The following is a 17212-nucleotide window of genomic DNA, read 5'->3' as shown; positions in this document are numbered from 1 at the left end:
AATGTGTGTGCAAAGAGTTAAAAGAGTGTGTGAGCCAGCTCCTGTATGAGAAACCGGTGGGAACGCTGCCAGTTTCAGTCCTCCTCCAGGGCAAAAACTCTGGAATGTGTTTGCAGAGCGCCATTGAGATTTCTCTAATCACTTTTATTGTTTAGCTCTGATGGTCCTGATCCACCAGGCTCACAAGGTTTTTTTTTTTTTTTTTGGATACCACCTTCTCTTTGAATAGACTTATCTGACTGTTGGATGCATGACTATAAATAATGTGGGTTTTGTTAGGCGTCACACATAACTCCCCCCCAACAAACTTTTTCCCTTTCACAAATGATATCCCGTCATCCTGCCAACACTGTGGTCTCTGTGTTCCTTCACACACACACACACACACACACACACACACACACACACACATTCATATGCAAGCATTGTGAGTTGCTGACAGTTGCCAGTTGCCACCTGACAGCTTTGAAAGTGCAGGACAACACCGCAGAGTGATGCTGCAGAGTGATAACAGCAGAGAGCAGAGAGCCATGTTGTCTCTGTTAGTGTTTGCTCTCTTGGCTGACAAGGACCCAACTGCGCACAACTCCAGAGTGCCAGTTTGTCCAAGAAAAACCATGTAAGTAGAAATAGAAATAGAAAAACAAGAGAAAAATGGAAACTCCAAACATTGTATTGAGCTCTAAATCCAAAGATTTTACATTTTGTCAGTTTTACATATAAAGTAGTTGTGGCCAGTTTTTTCATTTGTTTTCTTTAAATGAGTGAATGAATTCCTCTGATGTCCAACATTTCTCTGAAATGATAACTCTGGGATTTTTAAACCTGGGCCTTATTGTTGTCTCTATGTTTTTTTAGTTTAAATGACTGATAGGAACAAAACTCGACAAACAAACACAACATAGACACAAGTAAACACCAGACTATGGAGTGAAGAGCCGCTGCACAATCGCATGCCGCCATCTTTCCAGTTTAACTGACAAAAACAGTAATTTTACCAAGCAGAATTCAGGAGTTTGGTCTTTTTGTTATTGTGTGATTCGCAGTGGTGGAAGAAGTTGTATCTGAGAATTAAAGTGGTCATGTCTCTCTCTCTCTCTCTCTCTCTCTCTCTCTCTCTCTCTCTCTCTCTCTCTCTCTCTCTCTCTCTCTCTCTCTCTCTCTCTCTCTCTCTCTCTCTCTCTGCTTCAGTCCTCCTGGGTCTCTACGTGGGGTCCTTCCATTGAGGCCTCACTGGGGCGTCCAGCACGTGCCCGGCGGCAGCTGCACTTCAGGAATGAGTGGGCGACATGGAGCGGCTGGTCCGTCTGCTCCCGCAGCTGTGGGGGCGGAGCCTCAGTGCGGATGCGCACCTGCATCACCAGGTAAATAACAGCCACGTCTAGCAGGGTAACATAGCTCAGTCTATACGTGAAGGAGTGGAAAATATATTTTATATCAAAACAAACAAAACAAAACAATGTTTGGAGAATTAATTTATATTGTTCCCATCATTAATTTAGTCTCATTGATTTATTTGCAGGCCCTAATCCAATTCCATTATTTTCCTTTTTCCCATTTTTCTTCTAGTTGTGAGTCATAATCTCAAGATGTTTGTTTTTCCATTAAGAGGATTAGATTTCTACAGCAATTACAAACCATTGATCCATTGTCAGTGTGTCAAGTGCGACTGAAATCCTCAACATGTTGTCTGTTTCTAAATGGTATTCTCAGAGGAACCTGAAATGCATTTTAAGTAATACACAAAGTAAAGTATAAGACTTTTTTTTAGCCAGTTTCTATAGTAGATATATTGGAGACACATTCGGATGTTTTGGTATTACATTCCCTCCATAATTTGCCAATAAAATGGATTTGAAATTTGAAATAAATGTAATAACTGATTATTGATTTTCACCACAAAATACTTTTCATATGGATTTTTTATCTTCATGTATTAATATTGATGAATTCCTATTTTATTAAAGAAAATGAGACCTAAATAAACTCTTATTTTAATGTGTGCCAAAACTACAGCATATGTGCATTGAAGCAAGACATTTTTGTTCAACCAGACACTACAGCAGCCCGCACACTTGCTACACAGTTTCTGACTGAAAAGGGAAACGTCTTCTCCTTCATTTTGCCATACTTGTTCCTATAAATCTTTGTTCTGTGTCCTAGGAACCCAGTGGGTGGACCATGTGCAGGAGACCCCAGACAATACAAGATCTGCAACACCAAGGTCAGTTCAGTATAAAGCTTTTCACACTGTATAAAAAATGGACTTTCAATGCAAACCTTTTAGAACAATGGCTGATGTTTGCTCTAACAGTTAGTCATGTAGGTGTGCTCAGTGCTGGTGTAGCTGAGGATTTTCAGGGTGTGATACGGAATTTCACTGACATATTAACCCACGTCTTCACTGCACTGAACTTCACAGTCGTGCTGCAGTCAGGTATCAGACCTGCTATTGTGTCGGAAACGTGCTGCGTGGTCAGCAGCTGTGTGTCAGACGTGTTGTGTTGTATATGGGTGGGGGTGTGTGTGTGTGTGTGTGTGTTGGACAACCAGTCTCTATGGCCCATATTGATAGAAGCAAAAACACACAGATGGGTTGCAGCACGTTTAAGCATGCTTGAATGTGTGTGCATGTGACCGTTTGTCTGGTGTGTTGACAAAAATCTCAGACCTCTCTCTCTGCAGCGGGAACATGAAGTTTTGTGTTGGAAACACCTGTTTACACTGCTACAGATTTATTTTAGGATCAAGACTTGGTTTCAGGGTTGAAATTAGAATCATGACAGGGGTAAGGTTGGGGGGTTAGCTATGAAGTTCCTGTGAATGAATACAATGTCCTCACAATCCAATATTACATCCTCACAGTTTGTGTCTCTTTGTGTGTGTCTGTGTGTGCAGGAGTGTCCTCCCGGCTCTGAGGATTTCAGGGAGATGCAGTGTGCTGCCTTCAATGACAGACCGTTAGTGGCTGGAAACACCTTCAGATGGACCACCTTTCATGGAGGTCTGTGAGACAAATCACCTCTCGCTGCTGAAGATTTGTTGATTGTCACAACAGTGGTATAGATGATTTCTCTGAAGACACTTTGCAAAATTTACTGGCAGTGGATACAGATAAATGTGGTTGGATAAATGTTAATCCTAATAAGTCTTGAGCTGACAAAGATGTGAGATTCAAATCAAGTCCCATCATCACAGGCCACAATCCAGAACCAGTAGAATTAAATAAAATATCTAGACCTTTTCTGTGGAATATCTAGTGGTGGAAAGTAACTAAGTACATTTACTCATGTACTGTACTTATTTTCAGATACTTGTATTTCATTTTAGTGTTACTGTATACTTCCACCCCATTTTTTACTTTACTTTTTACATGGCTGTATTTGGTACTTTTATTTAAGTAAAGAATCTGAATACATCTTCCGCCACTGGGAATATCAGCTCATTCATTTCATCATTTGTTTTTGACTTTTTAACTAAAAGCTCAATAGATCTTCAATCACAGCATATATCATTTCATATTATGATAGCGGAAAAGTTAATTTTCTGGAAACTCAATTAAGAAACAACTGAAATGTAAAATATTCAGCTGGTTTTAGATACCTGTATAGAGACAGTATAACAAAATCTATACAAGCTGACAAATCGACAGCTCACTATCCTCTCATGTTACATTTCCCTATCCCCACAATTCCTTTAAAAAAGTATTCAAATTAAAATCAAGTATTAAGTAACTACACCCCAACTCAAATATGAATCACATAACTGAAATTGTTTCCCCACCTCTGGCTAACAGATCTGAAAATGCTAGCTGGGGTAGAGAGAGTGTTTTTTTCTGCTTGCCCCTCAGTTACTGTGTTGGTGGCAGTCATGTGGTAAATTTTCCATGCTGCCATGACTCCCATGTCCACTACAAAGCCTGCTGGGTGTTTAATCCCACCTGTGTTATGAGTTTTCCCTGTTACATCTGCCAGCTTTGTGCCTCCTCTCCTGCTCCGCTCTCTCCCAGTTCTTCCTGTTCACTTACTGCCTGTATCTCTTTCTCAGTCACCTCCCTCTCTGTCCCTTTGCCTCGCCTATTTTCCCATAATAAACTAATGAGCCACTGACTGGAGATCTTCCCTGCCAGGCTCTAACCCCTGTGAACTGAGCTGCCTCGCCCTGGGTCACAACTTCTACTACAACTTTGGCCGTGTGCTCGATGGCACAGCCTGCAACAAGGAGCCTGGAGCGGTGTGTGTCAACGGACACTGCCTGGTGAGTGGAAACAATATATGTATATGTGTGTTAGTGTTCTGTCTTCATTTTCTATCATTAAGTCTCTTTTCTTTCATTTAGTCAGTGAATCTGTACATGTCACACTCACGTGTCTTTTACAGTAGTTCACCTCAAGATAGCAACCAAGGTTGTTGTATGGACCCCTTCAAATGTGATAGCAGGGATAGGATAGGATCTTCACGAATGTATGGAAGTGATGTGGTTCCATAAGGAGTATCTATATTTAGATATATGGTCAGTATGACATTTATAGGGTTAAATGCCTGCCAGGAAGCATTCCTTCAGAACTGGACTCCATTATACAGTGTCGGCTTGTAGTGTTATCTCTTGTCCTAGATTAAGCTTCAGTGAAGTTTAAAACATCATTTGATCATGACCTGACAAGCTCATAGATTTCCATCACAATATTCAGTCATTTTTATTTTAAAATAACTTTTTAGTTGAAGCTGCATTAATTTATTTCCTGTCACTAGAGGACAAGAATTCCACAACACACAGTCCTGACATATATATTGCATACAATAAGTTATTAGGTCTTATGTGTCAGCAAACAATTACATATTTACAGATCTACCTGACTCAGAGATGTGTTTTGTCTAATTAATGAATTGAAGTCTAGTATTCACTCTCTTTTTAGCTCTGAGTTTGGTCTCCACCAAAACATCTTGCTCTTCAGCTGCTAATTGTTGAGCTTTCTCCACCAGCTAGTCTCTAACTGTTTGCCTACCTGCTGCTGCTGAAAATGGAAAGATGCTTGAGACCAAACCAGACAGTAAAAGTGCCCTGATAGAAAAGCTAAAAAGCTTTGCACAGCATCAGAGTGGTTAATCACTTGACATTATCCATTATATATGGAGAAAACTCTGTTGGCCTGATGTACATTTCAAAACAAGGCTGGACTGCGCTGAAGTTATTCTCTCTCCCTCTCTCTCCTCTCTTCATTCCCACTCTGTTGTGGTATAAATGATGTTGACCACTCTGACTGGAGCTCTCAGGAGATGTGAACTCCATGCTGTGCGTTAGGGCCAGAGTGCACTCATCAGTGTGGACTGCAGCTTTCGGTTAGCATTACAGCTCTACTCAGCACACAGTCCAGAGTCCCGCTCCCATATCCAGCCTGTCCCCTCCTCAACTCTCTCACCCTGGGGATGGTTGGAAATGAATTTCTGTACCCCAGGTCCTGCAGCAGAGGCAGAGTAATGGCATTCACACATAATACTAAGTAGACACATCTGCTTTATGAAGGCACACTCACAGTCATAGTAAGTTATTTTTACCACAGCTGACAAATGATTAATGCATGTCTGTGTTTACACATGTATATATATATGTGTGTGTGTGTGTGTGTGTGCGTGTGCAAGCTGACGTGTAGCATGCGATGTAAATAACTGGACTTACTGGCTGTGTACTTGGGCTGGCTGAGGTCAGAGCTGCACAGGGCCTGAAACAGGAAACAGATGCAGGCTGCAGCTGGTGTGGAGGGCTGCAGGTCACAGATTGAGATCAGACTGGAGAACACATGGTTGGTTTGGACGCAACACATGTGTGTGTCTGTGCACATGTGATGTGTATGTGTGTGCAGAGTATGTAGATGCTTTCACAGCTAATTCTGCAGTGTTAATAGTTTTGTTTTTTGTAGTTGCCAAATGTTTATTCAGTTAAGGCAATTATCTAATTATCTAATTGTGTTTTCTCACAATCAATATAATTGTGAGAAAATAGTGAAAAATATCCATCACAAGTTGGCAGTGTTGAGGCAGGTTGATGGCAGACCCAAAGATGGTTTTGGTTTTGTTTAGTTAACTGAAATTGATAAGAAATGGAGTAGACTGCAGCCATGCTGGCAGCTCTGGTACAGCTGTGATTTCAGGTGGATGAAAATGCTAATATGCTCACAGTGACAATGCACTGAATTGCTGAGGATGAAGTGAGTGTCATTAGTTTTCCAACAAAAGCACTGGACAAATTAAAATATTAACCTGCTTGTGGTGCTAGATGACAAGTTAGAGGATCATCAAAGTTATTACAGTTTATTCTCTGGAAATCTTGAATATCTGCTTCTTCTTTTTTTTAACTTTACTACTATTCATCCAGTTGTTGTGAAAATATTTGACTCAGAACCAAAGAAGTCAAACTCACAGTGGCGCCACAGAAAAAGTCAGGGGACCACTAAAGTTATTAGAATTCCTCCTCTGGGGCCCATGGATGTCTGCACCAAATTTCATGATGGTCCAGTTGTTGTTGAGATGTTTCAGTCTGGATTAAAGCTTGATGCATTAAACTAATTGCTGTCAGTACTGTCCAGCAGCTGCTCAGAGCAAACTGAAACTCATCAGTTAAGCCGAGTGTTACAGACTCAAAGAATCAGCAACACCAAATTTATCTACTCTCACTCTACTCTTAACTCTCAAACTCGTATTAACACAGATGACTTGCTTTGCACACTTGTGTGTTTTCTAGTGTTTTGCAGAACTGTGGGCACTCCTCTTGTTGGGGCCCATGTGCCCTCTGCTACCTTGTCACCAAGGATTCATTTCCTGTTGTGCACACAGAGATGGTGTTTTTGTATTTTTAAAGGGCTTAGAGGGATGATTATAGGGTCCCTAGATTGTTGCTCTCCTGCCTGGGAACCTCCCACTTGATTGGCTTGCTCTACAGAGCAGGAGATGGTGGCCGGAGAAGAAAGCAGCCACTGTAATCTATCTAGCAACAAGATTCTCCACACATCATAAACCATCCGACTCCATCCTCCGTGCTCTTTACTTTGGTGTTTTAACATTTACAGAGACAACTCCACGACTCGTCCTCCCTTCTTGAGGCCCTGAGCTGCTGAGTTTATTCCAAAGTAAATGTTTGGAAGAAGGAGAAATTGACAGGGAGAGGCAAATAAAGGAAAGAGAGAGAGTGGACTTAGTTGAGTCATGGCAGAAGGTTACGGCGACTCTACGGCAAAGACAAGCCAGAGGGAAAGGTTAGAAGTTGCCAGGGCTCTCATCAGAAAATGTGCGAGGCGAAGCGGGGATGCTGCTTCTCAACACACTGTCACACACAAGTTTCAGGAGACATGTTCAACCAGATCAAACTGTAGTCCCCTAACAGTTGTGTGTTTGTCATACAGAAACCTGGCTGTGACTCTATCTTGGGTTCAAAGCAGCAGGAGGATGCCTGCATGGTGTGTGGAGGACAAAACACCACCTGTCTGCACCACAAGAGCGTGTACCAGAGCAACGGTCTGGAGGCAGGTAGGATACACACACACACACACACACACACACACACACACACACACACACACACACACACATAATCATTGTATTATCTCCATGAGGACTCAATTGCAGCAGTTTCAGACCAACACGATCCGAGGATAATTCCAGGTGCTCTTTCTGTTTTCCCTCCCCATCGTTATTAGTCATTTGGGATTAGTCAAGAGGTTATTGTTCTTTGATAAAGTGAACATTAACCATGGTAACAGTTTTGCCAAACAAAAGTGTTTGGCTGCCTTCCAGGAAGAAATTCAGCTAACAACGAGTTCTGTAAAATTACAGTTGTTAAAATTCAGGAAGGAGGAGGAAGAACACAGAGTCCCTCAGGCCAAAGTCAAGGCTCCAAATGACACTCTGGCTCGATGCCACCAAAACATTTTCTACCTCCATCTGTACCTGCAATTGAGACATTAACCCAGGGTTTGCCCATATGTGTGTGTGTTCTTTGCATAAAGTTGTATATATATATATATATATATATATATATATATATATATATATACACACACACACAACTTTATGCAAAGCACCACATTTGCTTGTAAGATCTGTTGTGATTTGCTGAAAAACTGACAGTGGCCAGAAAGTTTAGTCTTTGCCTGCTGTGCACAAATGTCTGTGGAGGAGAGGGACAACAATAATAATCCTCTCCTCCAGGATTACAGATACAAATAACAGCAAAGAGTTTCACAAACACAAAGTCTCAACAAAGATGAGCAAGTTGAAGGTTTTACGCAGTGTTTGCTAACAATTAATCTTTTGAGTGTTGTTGGAACAGCCACAGCAACAAGTGAGATATGGCAGGGATGTCACATGTATTCCTCATTTTCCATTTTCCATTCCTTTTATGTAAGGCCCCACAAAGTGGCGGTATTATGACGTGTGTCTAGAGACTGAAACTGAAGCTAAATTAGGACAGGTGAGGAGAGGGTCTTTGCAGAAACCTCAACATTCACATTATGTGTTAAACACTGGAAAACAATAGTCTATTATCCTAAAACCTGCATAGGTTCTTTGGCTTTCCAATAGTTTACATATTAAATAATCATTCACGTTGTGACTGTGATGGAACAATGTTGGCAAAGATATACGTTGCTGAAGGGAAAGAAAATTGGATAAAATGTGATCAAGACATAATTGAATTTAGATCCTGCTGGCCTCTACTGGGTATTGAACTGAACTGTAAAATTTACCACATAATGGACACACACACATACACATGTGAACACAAAGTACCCAACACCTCTGGTGTGTGACTCGGCATGCTCACATAGCTTTGAATGGGGCCGTGTGGGGTTGACAGATGGAGCACCAGCCATAATGGTTCAAACTGAGCAAGAGGAAAACAGGCTGATAATGGCCGCCTTGTTTGGCCTTGGGAGGTTTTCCCTCCTCCTGCAGCTGTGTTTCCCCACAGAGAGATAAACTGATGGAGGACGGCGGCACAAAATCACTCCTCACAAGGTCAGATGCTGATGGTCTTGAGCTCATCACTGTTGGTCCGTGACCCTGACTTCTCTTCAGTCACAATACCACATCTTCATATAGCTGAAGCCCAACAGATGAACCATGTGCATAGTTTCTCTCTGAAAGGGGTAAGCAGGAGCAACCCATGTTACGCGCTCTTCAGAGGCCATGATAAATGGAGTTCATCCTGCAGCTGCTTTTCACTCCAGAACAGCAGGGGAACCATAGAGCTGTCCCTGCCTCAGTTGTGTTTTGGCTCAGAAGTGAAATATCACTCTAATGAATGGCATAATGAGTGTTCAGCTCATTCATAAATTGTCTCTTTTTGTGCTTGTAAACCAATCCTGTAAACCATTTATCATAGTTAGTCATTACTGGCATCACCGATTCTGTTTGTTTTATAATGATATGATACAAGCTATAACCTGCCAGGGTTTGGCAAGATCTCATCAAAAGAACATTACTATCTAATTACTAATCCAGTTTATTCATTGGTTACTGACTCCAAGCTATAGTGTATGTGGTCAGTTGGTCTTGGTTGTTACGGCTAGGGTTGACACCGTTCATCCAAAAAACTTCACGGTCAACATTGCACTTCCTTGGATCCTCTGCACCTTCCAAGACTGAAGTCGATTGGATGGAGCACTTGTCTGGAAAATCGAAGGACAGACACACAGAGATTCCTCCATTTATGGTTAAATACCTGTAGTGAAAGTAAAAGTAAAGTATTTCTTCAGTGGTGATAATAATCATCTATGATATGAATTTGTGAAAACTGTAAACTAAACACTGGTGTACATCCAGTCGACCTGCAGGTTGAACCCAGTATCACTGCAGTTCAACAGTCAGTCTTTAGGGATTAGTGTGTGACTAACTTTTAATGTCCATCTTCATTTACATTCAGTGACTTGACTTTAAAAGGCATCTGAGGCTTTTCTTTTAATGGCGTCATTTTACATTGTTATAAATTTGCTTTCAGAGCAGCACTCACATCCCTTGTCGTAAAAAACTGACACTTTCTGTCTCTGTTGGTCAGGCGGACCTTTTGGATACAACGAAGTGGCTATGATACCAGCTGGAGCCACTCACATCCGAGTCACCGATAACAGCAGGAATTATCTTGGTAAGATTCAGCCTGTCTCACACACACATGCTGCTACCAATTTCAACTTTATACTGAGAAACCAGAATAAAACAGACACTTTAAATTAATTCCTAGACTTTCTATTACTTCTTCTCCCTAGAGACAGGACAGACTCAGCAGTCCCATCTCGTGTGTGGACCTGCTATGTGTTTTCCAGGCAACATAATAACCAAGGGCATCTATTCTCATCCTTGTTTATGAGACCAAAATAAAACAGGTTTCAAAATGGCACACACTGTGGTCTTGAAAGGGACACTCATAAAGCTTTTATCTGACCACTGGGGCAAGGCAGGTGAAGGTACTTAATTCCATCTCATGTCATGGAAAAATCCCTCTCCCTGCACTGAGGGGAGACAGTTGCCATATATAGCCAGCCCACACATTTCTGCTCCTGACAGCCTGCCTTTACCTCAACTTGACCCTCTGATAGGGAGAGCGATTTTTTGGCATTTGGTCATAAGAAACATTTGACTCATTTCAGCGCTGATTAACACCAAACTATTCTTTCCTCCCTTGCCCAGCCCTCCAGAACGGTCGCTCCCAGTTTGTAATCAATGGTAACTGGAAGATAAGTATTCCGGGTGAGTACAACGTTGCTGGAACCAAGCTGCTGTACCGGCGTTCGGCTGACACCTGGGAGAGCTTTGAGGTGCCAGGACCCACCCAGGAAGACCTCCATCTGATGGTGAGAGTCCCTGAAGATACTAGAACAGGACACATTTAACAGCTTGTTTTTAATTTTGACTTATTTGCAAAGCCATTGTAAAATTGCAAAATACCTGCTTTTTATATTATAACAAGGCTAACTCAATTTAGCACCATACTGATAAGTCTGATTTATCACAATCAACCAGTATGATACCATTGAGATAGACAGGCACCAAAACCAGTGAAAGATAAACACATTCTACATCCCTATGTTGTGCAACACGCTGGAGAAATTGAAGTAATTCTTCTAGTTACTGAGCATTTCATAAGAATAAATAACTAATTGCTTCCATTTGGGCCCTGTGCAAGTATTTCCCAAACAGACCTAGGTCAGCTACCAGGCAGCTGCTAACCATCGCTTCCCTCTGAGATATTGTAAGAACATGAGTCTGTTGTTGTAAGTTCTGTGAGTGATGTGTATTGCTTGTTTCATCTGACAACTTCCACACAGTGAGTATGAATACAACAATAATCATGACTTCCCTCTGGTGGACTGTTACTCAGGTTTATTGGCTATAATTTGTCCTAGTTCTCTTGTGATTCCTAGTTCTTATGTATGGTAAGGACAAATGTTGGGACATCAAGCACCAACACTGTGTCATTAATTTAGTTGCCATGCCTTGTTGTAGTCACTTAGTCTAGTTAGCCCTGTAAGCCTTACCCTAAACCTTTGGATTACAAGGTTACTAGGACAAGTTATAGTCAATGGACACCAGGACCAGTTGTCCCAAAAAAACTCAATATAGCACAGAGAAAACAATTCACACCACACACCACAAGATCTGTTATATACAATAAAATGGAGATATCCCAAGCAAATCCTAAGGACTGGAGATCAAAAATCCCCTGGCCAAGATAGGCCAGCCCCAAACAAGAATAATTAGTACAATATAAACATAGACATATGTCTCAAGAATACACCACAATATCAGCATGAATAAAAACTGCAGTGAGCAAATGTGACAATGATGTACCATTTCATACAGTCTTATTAAACATCACATATAACATGTGATTCCTTAAAATAAACCTGTAACTAGCGAGATACAATTCTAAAACAGAAAAAGTTAATTAAAACCACTAATGCTAATGTAGCGCTTCAGATTCTAAAACACCCATAAAAAATAGGCCAGACAGGGAAAATTATGCTGCTGTAATTTGAATTCCTGAAGAAGAACCAAATTTTGCAGTTTTAAATCAAGTTGCAGGCGGTTCCAAGCAGAGGTTGGAGCACACATAAAAGCTCTTTTACCAAATTCAGTACAGACTCTGGGAACTGTTAATAAATATGGGTCCTGGGATCAAAAAGCATAATTATTTTGTTTTATGAACATACATGAATAAGTGGTTACAACCCAAGAATGCCTTTATAAATAAATATGATCCAGTGCTTTATTCTACAGTAGGTTAGGACCACCCAGAACAATGAAACAATGATGTGTTAGAGCATTATTATTTGTAAAAAAAAAAAATCTTAGAGCTCCCAAGATTTATTGGAACCAAAGAATGCAGGAAAAGATTTTTTGTGAAGAGATATAAACCTAGTTTCATCTTCATCTTTTTTTTACACGTAGCTGAATATGGAGATCAAAAGGATAAAACATATTTTTAAGAATAGATGTGTTCAATAGTTTTGCTTTGATTTGTAACAACCAACCACATCTATTAGTTTCCTCTTAGAATTTGCAATAGTCATAATTTTGGTTTTATCAACATTAAGGACAAGCTTCACGTCATGCAGAGTATCTGTTGGACAGTGTTAAAAGCCAGTTGAAGCAGTGAGAGGGCCTGTGTTGATGTGGATGTAGTGCAGTAAATCATTGTATCATCTGCATAAAAGTGTGCATTTGCATCATCCTTCCTTTGCTGTACTCTACTGTGTTTTGTACTTTTCAGCCTTCTAGTGCTGCAGTGCTGCTCTCCTTTACAACAGCCTACAGTGCGAGTGAAAATTACAAAGAGTAAAAAATGATTTGGGCACACTGGTTGCCAAAACACATAGATGTATTAAGATAAGAAGATAATGAATCTGTTCTCTCTCCTCTCTCTTTCTCATCAGCAAAGTGTACAAAAAGAGCTTTTCATAAGAAAACTGTTTAAAAATAATGCTGACATGAAAAGGTGATATCAGCTGTATTAGGTAATTTGATGACTAAAATCTCTTTTTGGGTTTGTGGGCTCTCTTCAAAAGAGGCATCACAATCATGAGTGTTTTTGTAGTTCACCAACAGAGTGATGTGTCCTCAGCTGATCATGTCAGGTTAATAATTTAAGATGAACATGAAAGTGTTATTATAGTGTGTGATTTCACTTAATTATTATATAAAAACCTTTCCAGGCCACTCTAGATGTTTCCATGCCATCCTTGTGCACAGGTACTGGCAACAGGCAGAAACCCAGGCATCGAGTATGAGTACTGGCTGCCACCGGACCAGTATGCCCTCTACCATGGGAGGAGAAGTCCACTGCGTCAGGCTCACCACACTGCCAGCTACCTCCCCTGGGATCAACCCACCACTACAGTTACCACCACTACCACTGCCACCACCACCACCCAGGCTCCCCGAGTCAACACCCAACCTCCCTGGTGTAAGACCTGCTCTCCCCAGAATCTAAGTTTATCAGTTAGCACAGAGTCATCCAGCAAAACAGTTACACAATGCAATGCAGCAGCATCCATCAACATGCTATGTTAGACAATCAATTCCTTCATGAAGCTACTTTTTTTACCTGACATTTTCTAGACATTACCCAGCTGAGCTGTATGTGTGAATGCAAATGTCTGCATCATGTGGACCAGACAATAAACCTTGTCAGCTTCCTAGTATAAAGTCTGCATGATGTCCAAGTGAGCTCTTACGTGAATAGAGAAGTAAGTGTCTGGAGAATTGACAGTGAGCGGGTGGGCACTGGTCTCCTGTTGCTCAATCTGCAGGCCTTGTCTTATCAAACAGAACATTTCCAGTAGGTGAGAACATGTCTGACACAGACATTCTCCGACTATGTGCCGCAGGACCTTACACTCCAGATGTTATCTGGAGTTCATATGTGAAAACAGCTTAAGTCTTTGTTTCGCAGTTTCAAAAATAGATGAATATCCATTAAAGAAACGTTCCAGTTTCGTACGAGGTGGATCTTATTTTCGTAGTGTTTTTATCAGAATAGTGTTACTCAACAACTTAACTGCTGACATCAGCATCACTAAAAAGATGTTCACTTGGACAAGAAACTCGGCCAGTCAGATGATCAGACAGGTTGTGAACAAACCATGTTAGCCAAACTTTTTTAGAATAGAAAACAAAGACAAAATCATTAACCAAAATTTAAACATTCATTACAGTTAAAGTTTGCTCTGTTGATTAAATTTTTATACACTTCAGTTATCGTAGTTGTGCCCACATGCACTTTTCCTATGGAGGGATTCCATCCATCCATTATCTATACCGCTTATGCTTAAGGGTCGCAGGGGGTCTTGATAGTCTTGTTTCTGGTCCCATTCAGACTTTGCAGCTGTTGTAGCAACAGTGTTCCAAGTTCTCAGCAACTACTTTTGGTCATTTTAATGGTATCATAATCGATCGGAACCATGGTGATTTTATATAAAATGTATATGTATACAATATGTCTAAAAATGCAATCTCACAATGTTAAGGAAAGTGAAAAAAAAAATTCAGGATATGCCCCTTTAATTAGATATACTGAGGTCTTCTGGGGCCCATGCACCGGCCCATGTACCAAGTTTAGTGCAAATCAGTTGAGTATTTTTTTTCATTATCTTGCTGACAGACATGGGTGAAAACATAAGCCCCTTGGCAGAGGTAATAAGAGCAGCCCACTAACTTCTATCAGCTCATAGCATATTCCATATGTTTTCCATATTTTTTTTTGTCCACACTATGTCAGCAGTCATACTGCAGTAGCAAATACTGTTCTGCTCAAACTTTGTATTTATGTAAAAAATATTCAGAGGCAATGGGAGAAATACTGGTCCTTTGGATGCTGTGTAAATTATGAGCATGGAGAAGCTTCCTAGGATAAATCTGCTGAACAGATTAACAGATCTAATTTTGAAGCTATTCGTAAATGTCTGTGTTATCATCAGTAATTTGGGATGAGGCTGAGATAGAAATGATCAAAGTCACTTGTGTGTCTTTAATTTCCTGGGGAACTAAATAAATATTAGCCAAGCAGAGCATGTTTTATTGCCTGCACATGAGTGGACTTTTACCCTAAGTTAATTGGAGGAAGTATTGGTCAATATTTTTCCATCAGTATTGTGTTTCAGATATACTGATCTTGATCATACTAATGTCCCTGCTCACCCTCACAGGTCTTTTCAGCCATACTAGTAAGAATGATTGCAAAAAACTAAGATGAAAATGTCAATCAATGACAATTTGTACGTGCACACAAAGTCCTCAGACACGGTCCAATCAGGCACAGTAAGTGAAAACACTTGTGTGGTGGACGATAAGTTAAAAACGGTCCATCTTCAGGTCACACTTGATTTAAAAGAGTTTATCTGCACATTGACCTGGTTGCTGCTGCTGCTGAGGAATGCAGCTGGTTTATCTCTCATGATAAGCCTGCAGTACACATGTGCTGAATCTCTCCATACCTCCTTTAATACTCCCATTCTCATGGAAACATGCACACAGCCCGAGGACTTGTGCCTTCTGTCGGAATCTATCCAGTACGGTAATAAATCTAAGTAGCCTCTCTGGAAGTATTTCCTGGCTGATGTTGGATGTATGCCAAACAGAATTCCCATTGTTCCCAGAAATAGTGTGTTGATTGTTTGTTTGGTAACAAGGTGAACTTTCAATCACTGGGTTTTTGTGTTGAGCAGGATATGAGGTTATAGAGTGAGTGAAAGACTAAGAAATGTTTGAGGAATCAGGATTTGGTTTGTGATGGTATTTTCATATGAAATTGGGCTTTTTACACACAACGGACATTTTGCAATAGGTTTGCTGTTTCATTACTCTCAGACCAACATGTCCACATAAAGAATTTGTTATTTTCTCCAATCTGTTGCCCCACACACTGAGCCGGAGTGCACTTGCGTTTCTTTTGTGTTTTAAAGTTAATTTCTGACTGAAGGTGGTCAGTTACTTGTTGGGACTGATGTTTGTGCATGGCCATTAACTGAATCCAGGCGTTCTGTAATTTCAGATCTCACAGCCAGCTGGTGATTTGCCAAATTAAAATGAACAGCAGCAAACAGAGTCAAACCAACTGGTACATTTTAGGCTAGAACACAACATGAAAGTTGTGTTTACATACACTGTACGCTATTACTGACCATTCTTGCGTCTCAGCTCATCGTTCTGCCATCTTATGAAAGAAAATCTCCAATTACATTAATTTATAAGAAATGAAAACGATACAATTCTAACCACATTTTGAGTATTTTCACATGAATTAAATACGATCATTGCAGATTTAGAGACCATCAGTAGTTCTGCCATAGCATGCAAAAGTTTATACTCAATTGTCAGACAAAGAAATATTAAATTAAATTAACTATATTTATGGCTAAAGTCTTTTTTATCTTTTAAAGTAATTTTAAGTTGTTTGTTTTGAAAAACTGAACCACTGTTGACAAAAGTGTGTGATTTTTGTTTAATAGTCATAAGGCCTGCAAAGCCACCTCGCCAGTCACCCCACCACAACCGCCGCCACCGCCCTCACCAGCCCGTCTTACCCCGCCTGGAGCGGGAGGAGAACCACAGAAATCTCCTGCCTCAGCCCTCACCTGGAAGTATGTTCACCACCTCCAACAAGCTGAGCTCAGCTAAATATGCCCTGATATACATTAAAGGGATGCTCAGATACTGTGGGGAATATTATTGTTTGAATATATTGAATAAAGACATAGAGGTTTGTTGGAGCTAAGATAACTGTTTCCAGATGCTATGCTAAACTCCCAGAACTACTTCTGTAGCCTGATATTCAGATTGAAAGCTGCTAGTGGCTAGTGGCTAGCAGCTGTCAATATTTGTCATGTCAGTTGAAGAAATATGTATATTTAAGAGTTTAAGTTGAGATACAATATCCAACATTCATGCTTGTTGCAACTTTTGTGGACATTTTTCCTTTGCTATTTTTTTTTGGCCCTGTCACAGAATCATATTGTCCCTGTTATTAATTCCACCTGCAAAGGTCAAGGCAAGCAAGCATATTTCTCTAACATGCTGACTTATTCTTAGAAGGTCTTTTTTTACATCATGTCTCTGTTTATTCTTCAGGACATTGTGGAAAATGTCAGCGTGTTAAAGGCCGAAGGGAACGCCAGAGACAGTATTGTCAGAAGGACTTTGGTGAGTCTGAATCTTGTAGCTTTACT

At 40.5% G+C, this 17212-nt stretch overlaps 1 protein-coding gene across 1 annotated transcript in view; it reads left to right on the top strand.

Moving 5' to 3' along the window:
• Nucleotides 1–17212, top strand: part of adamtsl5 (ADAMTS like 5) — a 34284-nt gene that overhangs the window by 13595 nt on the left and 3477 nt on the right. The window contains exons 3-12 of the mRNA XM_018692889.2: nucleotides 1192–1364; nucleotides 2164–2224; nucleotides 2899–3004; nucleotides 4130–4257; nucleotides 7397–7520; nucleotides 10048–10134; nucleotides 10677–10840; nucleotides 13239–13452; nucleotides 16496–16627; nucleotides 17115–17186. Coding sequence (XP_018548405.1) covers nucleotides 1192–1364; nucleotides 2164–2224; nucleotides 2899–3004; nucleotides 4130–4257; nucleotides 7397–7520; nucleotides 10048–10134; nucleotides 10677–10840; nucleotides 13239–13452; nucleotides 16496–16627; nucleotides 17115–17186 — 1261 coding nt within the window. The remainder of the gene's footprint in view (nucleotides 1–1191; nucleotides 1365–2163; nucleotides 2225–2898; nucleotides 3005–4129; nucleotides 4258–7396; nucleotides 7521–10047; nucleotides 10135–10676; nucleotides 10841–13238; nucleotides 13453–16495; nucleotides 16628–17114; nucleotides 17187–17212) is intronic.

This window comes from Lates calcarifer, linkage group LG2 (assembly GCF_001640805.2).
Source record: "Lates calcarifer isolate ASB-BC8 linkage group LG2, TLL_Latcal_v3, whole genome shotgun sequence".
NCBI lineage: Eukaryota > Metazoa > Chordata > Actinopteri > Centropomidae > Lates > Lates calcarifer.
This window is presented reverse-complemented; position numbering and strand designations above follow the sequence as displayed.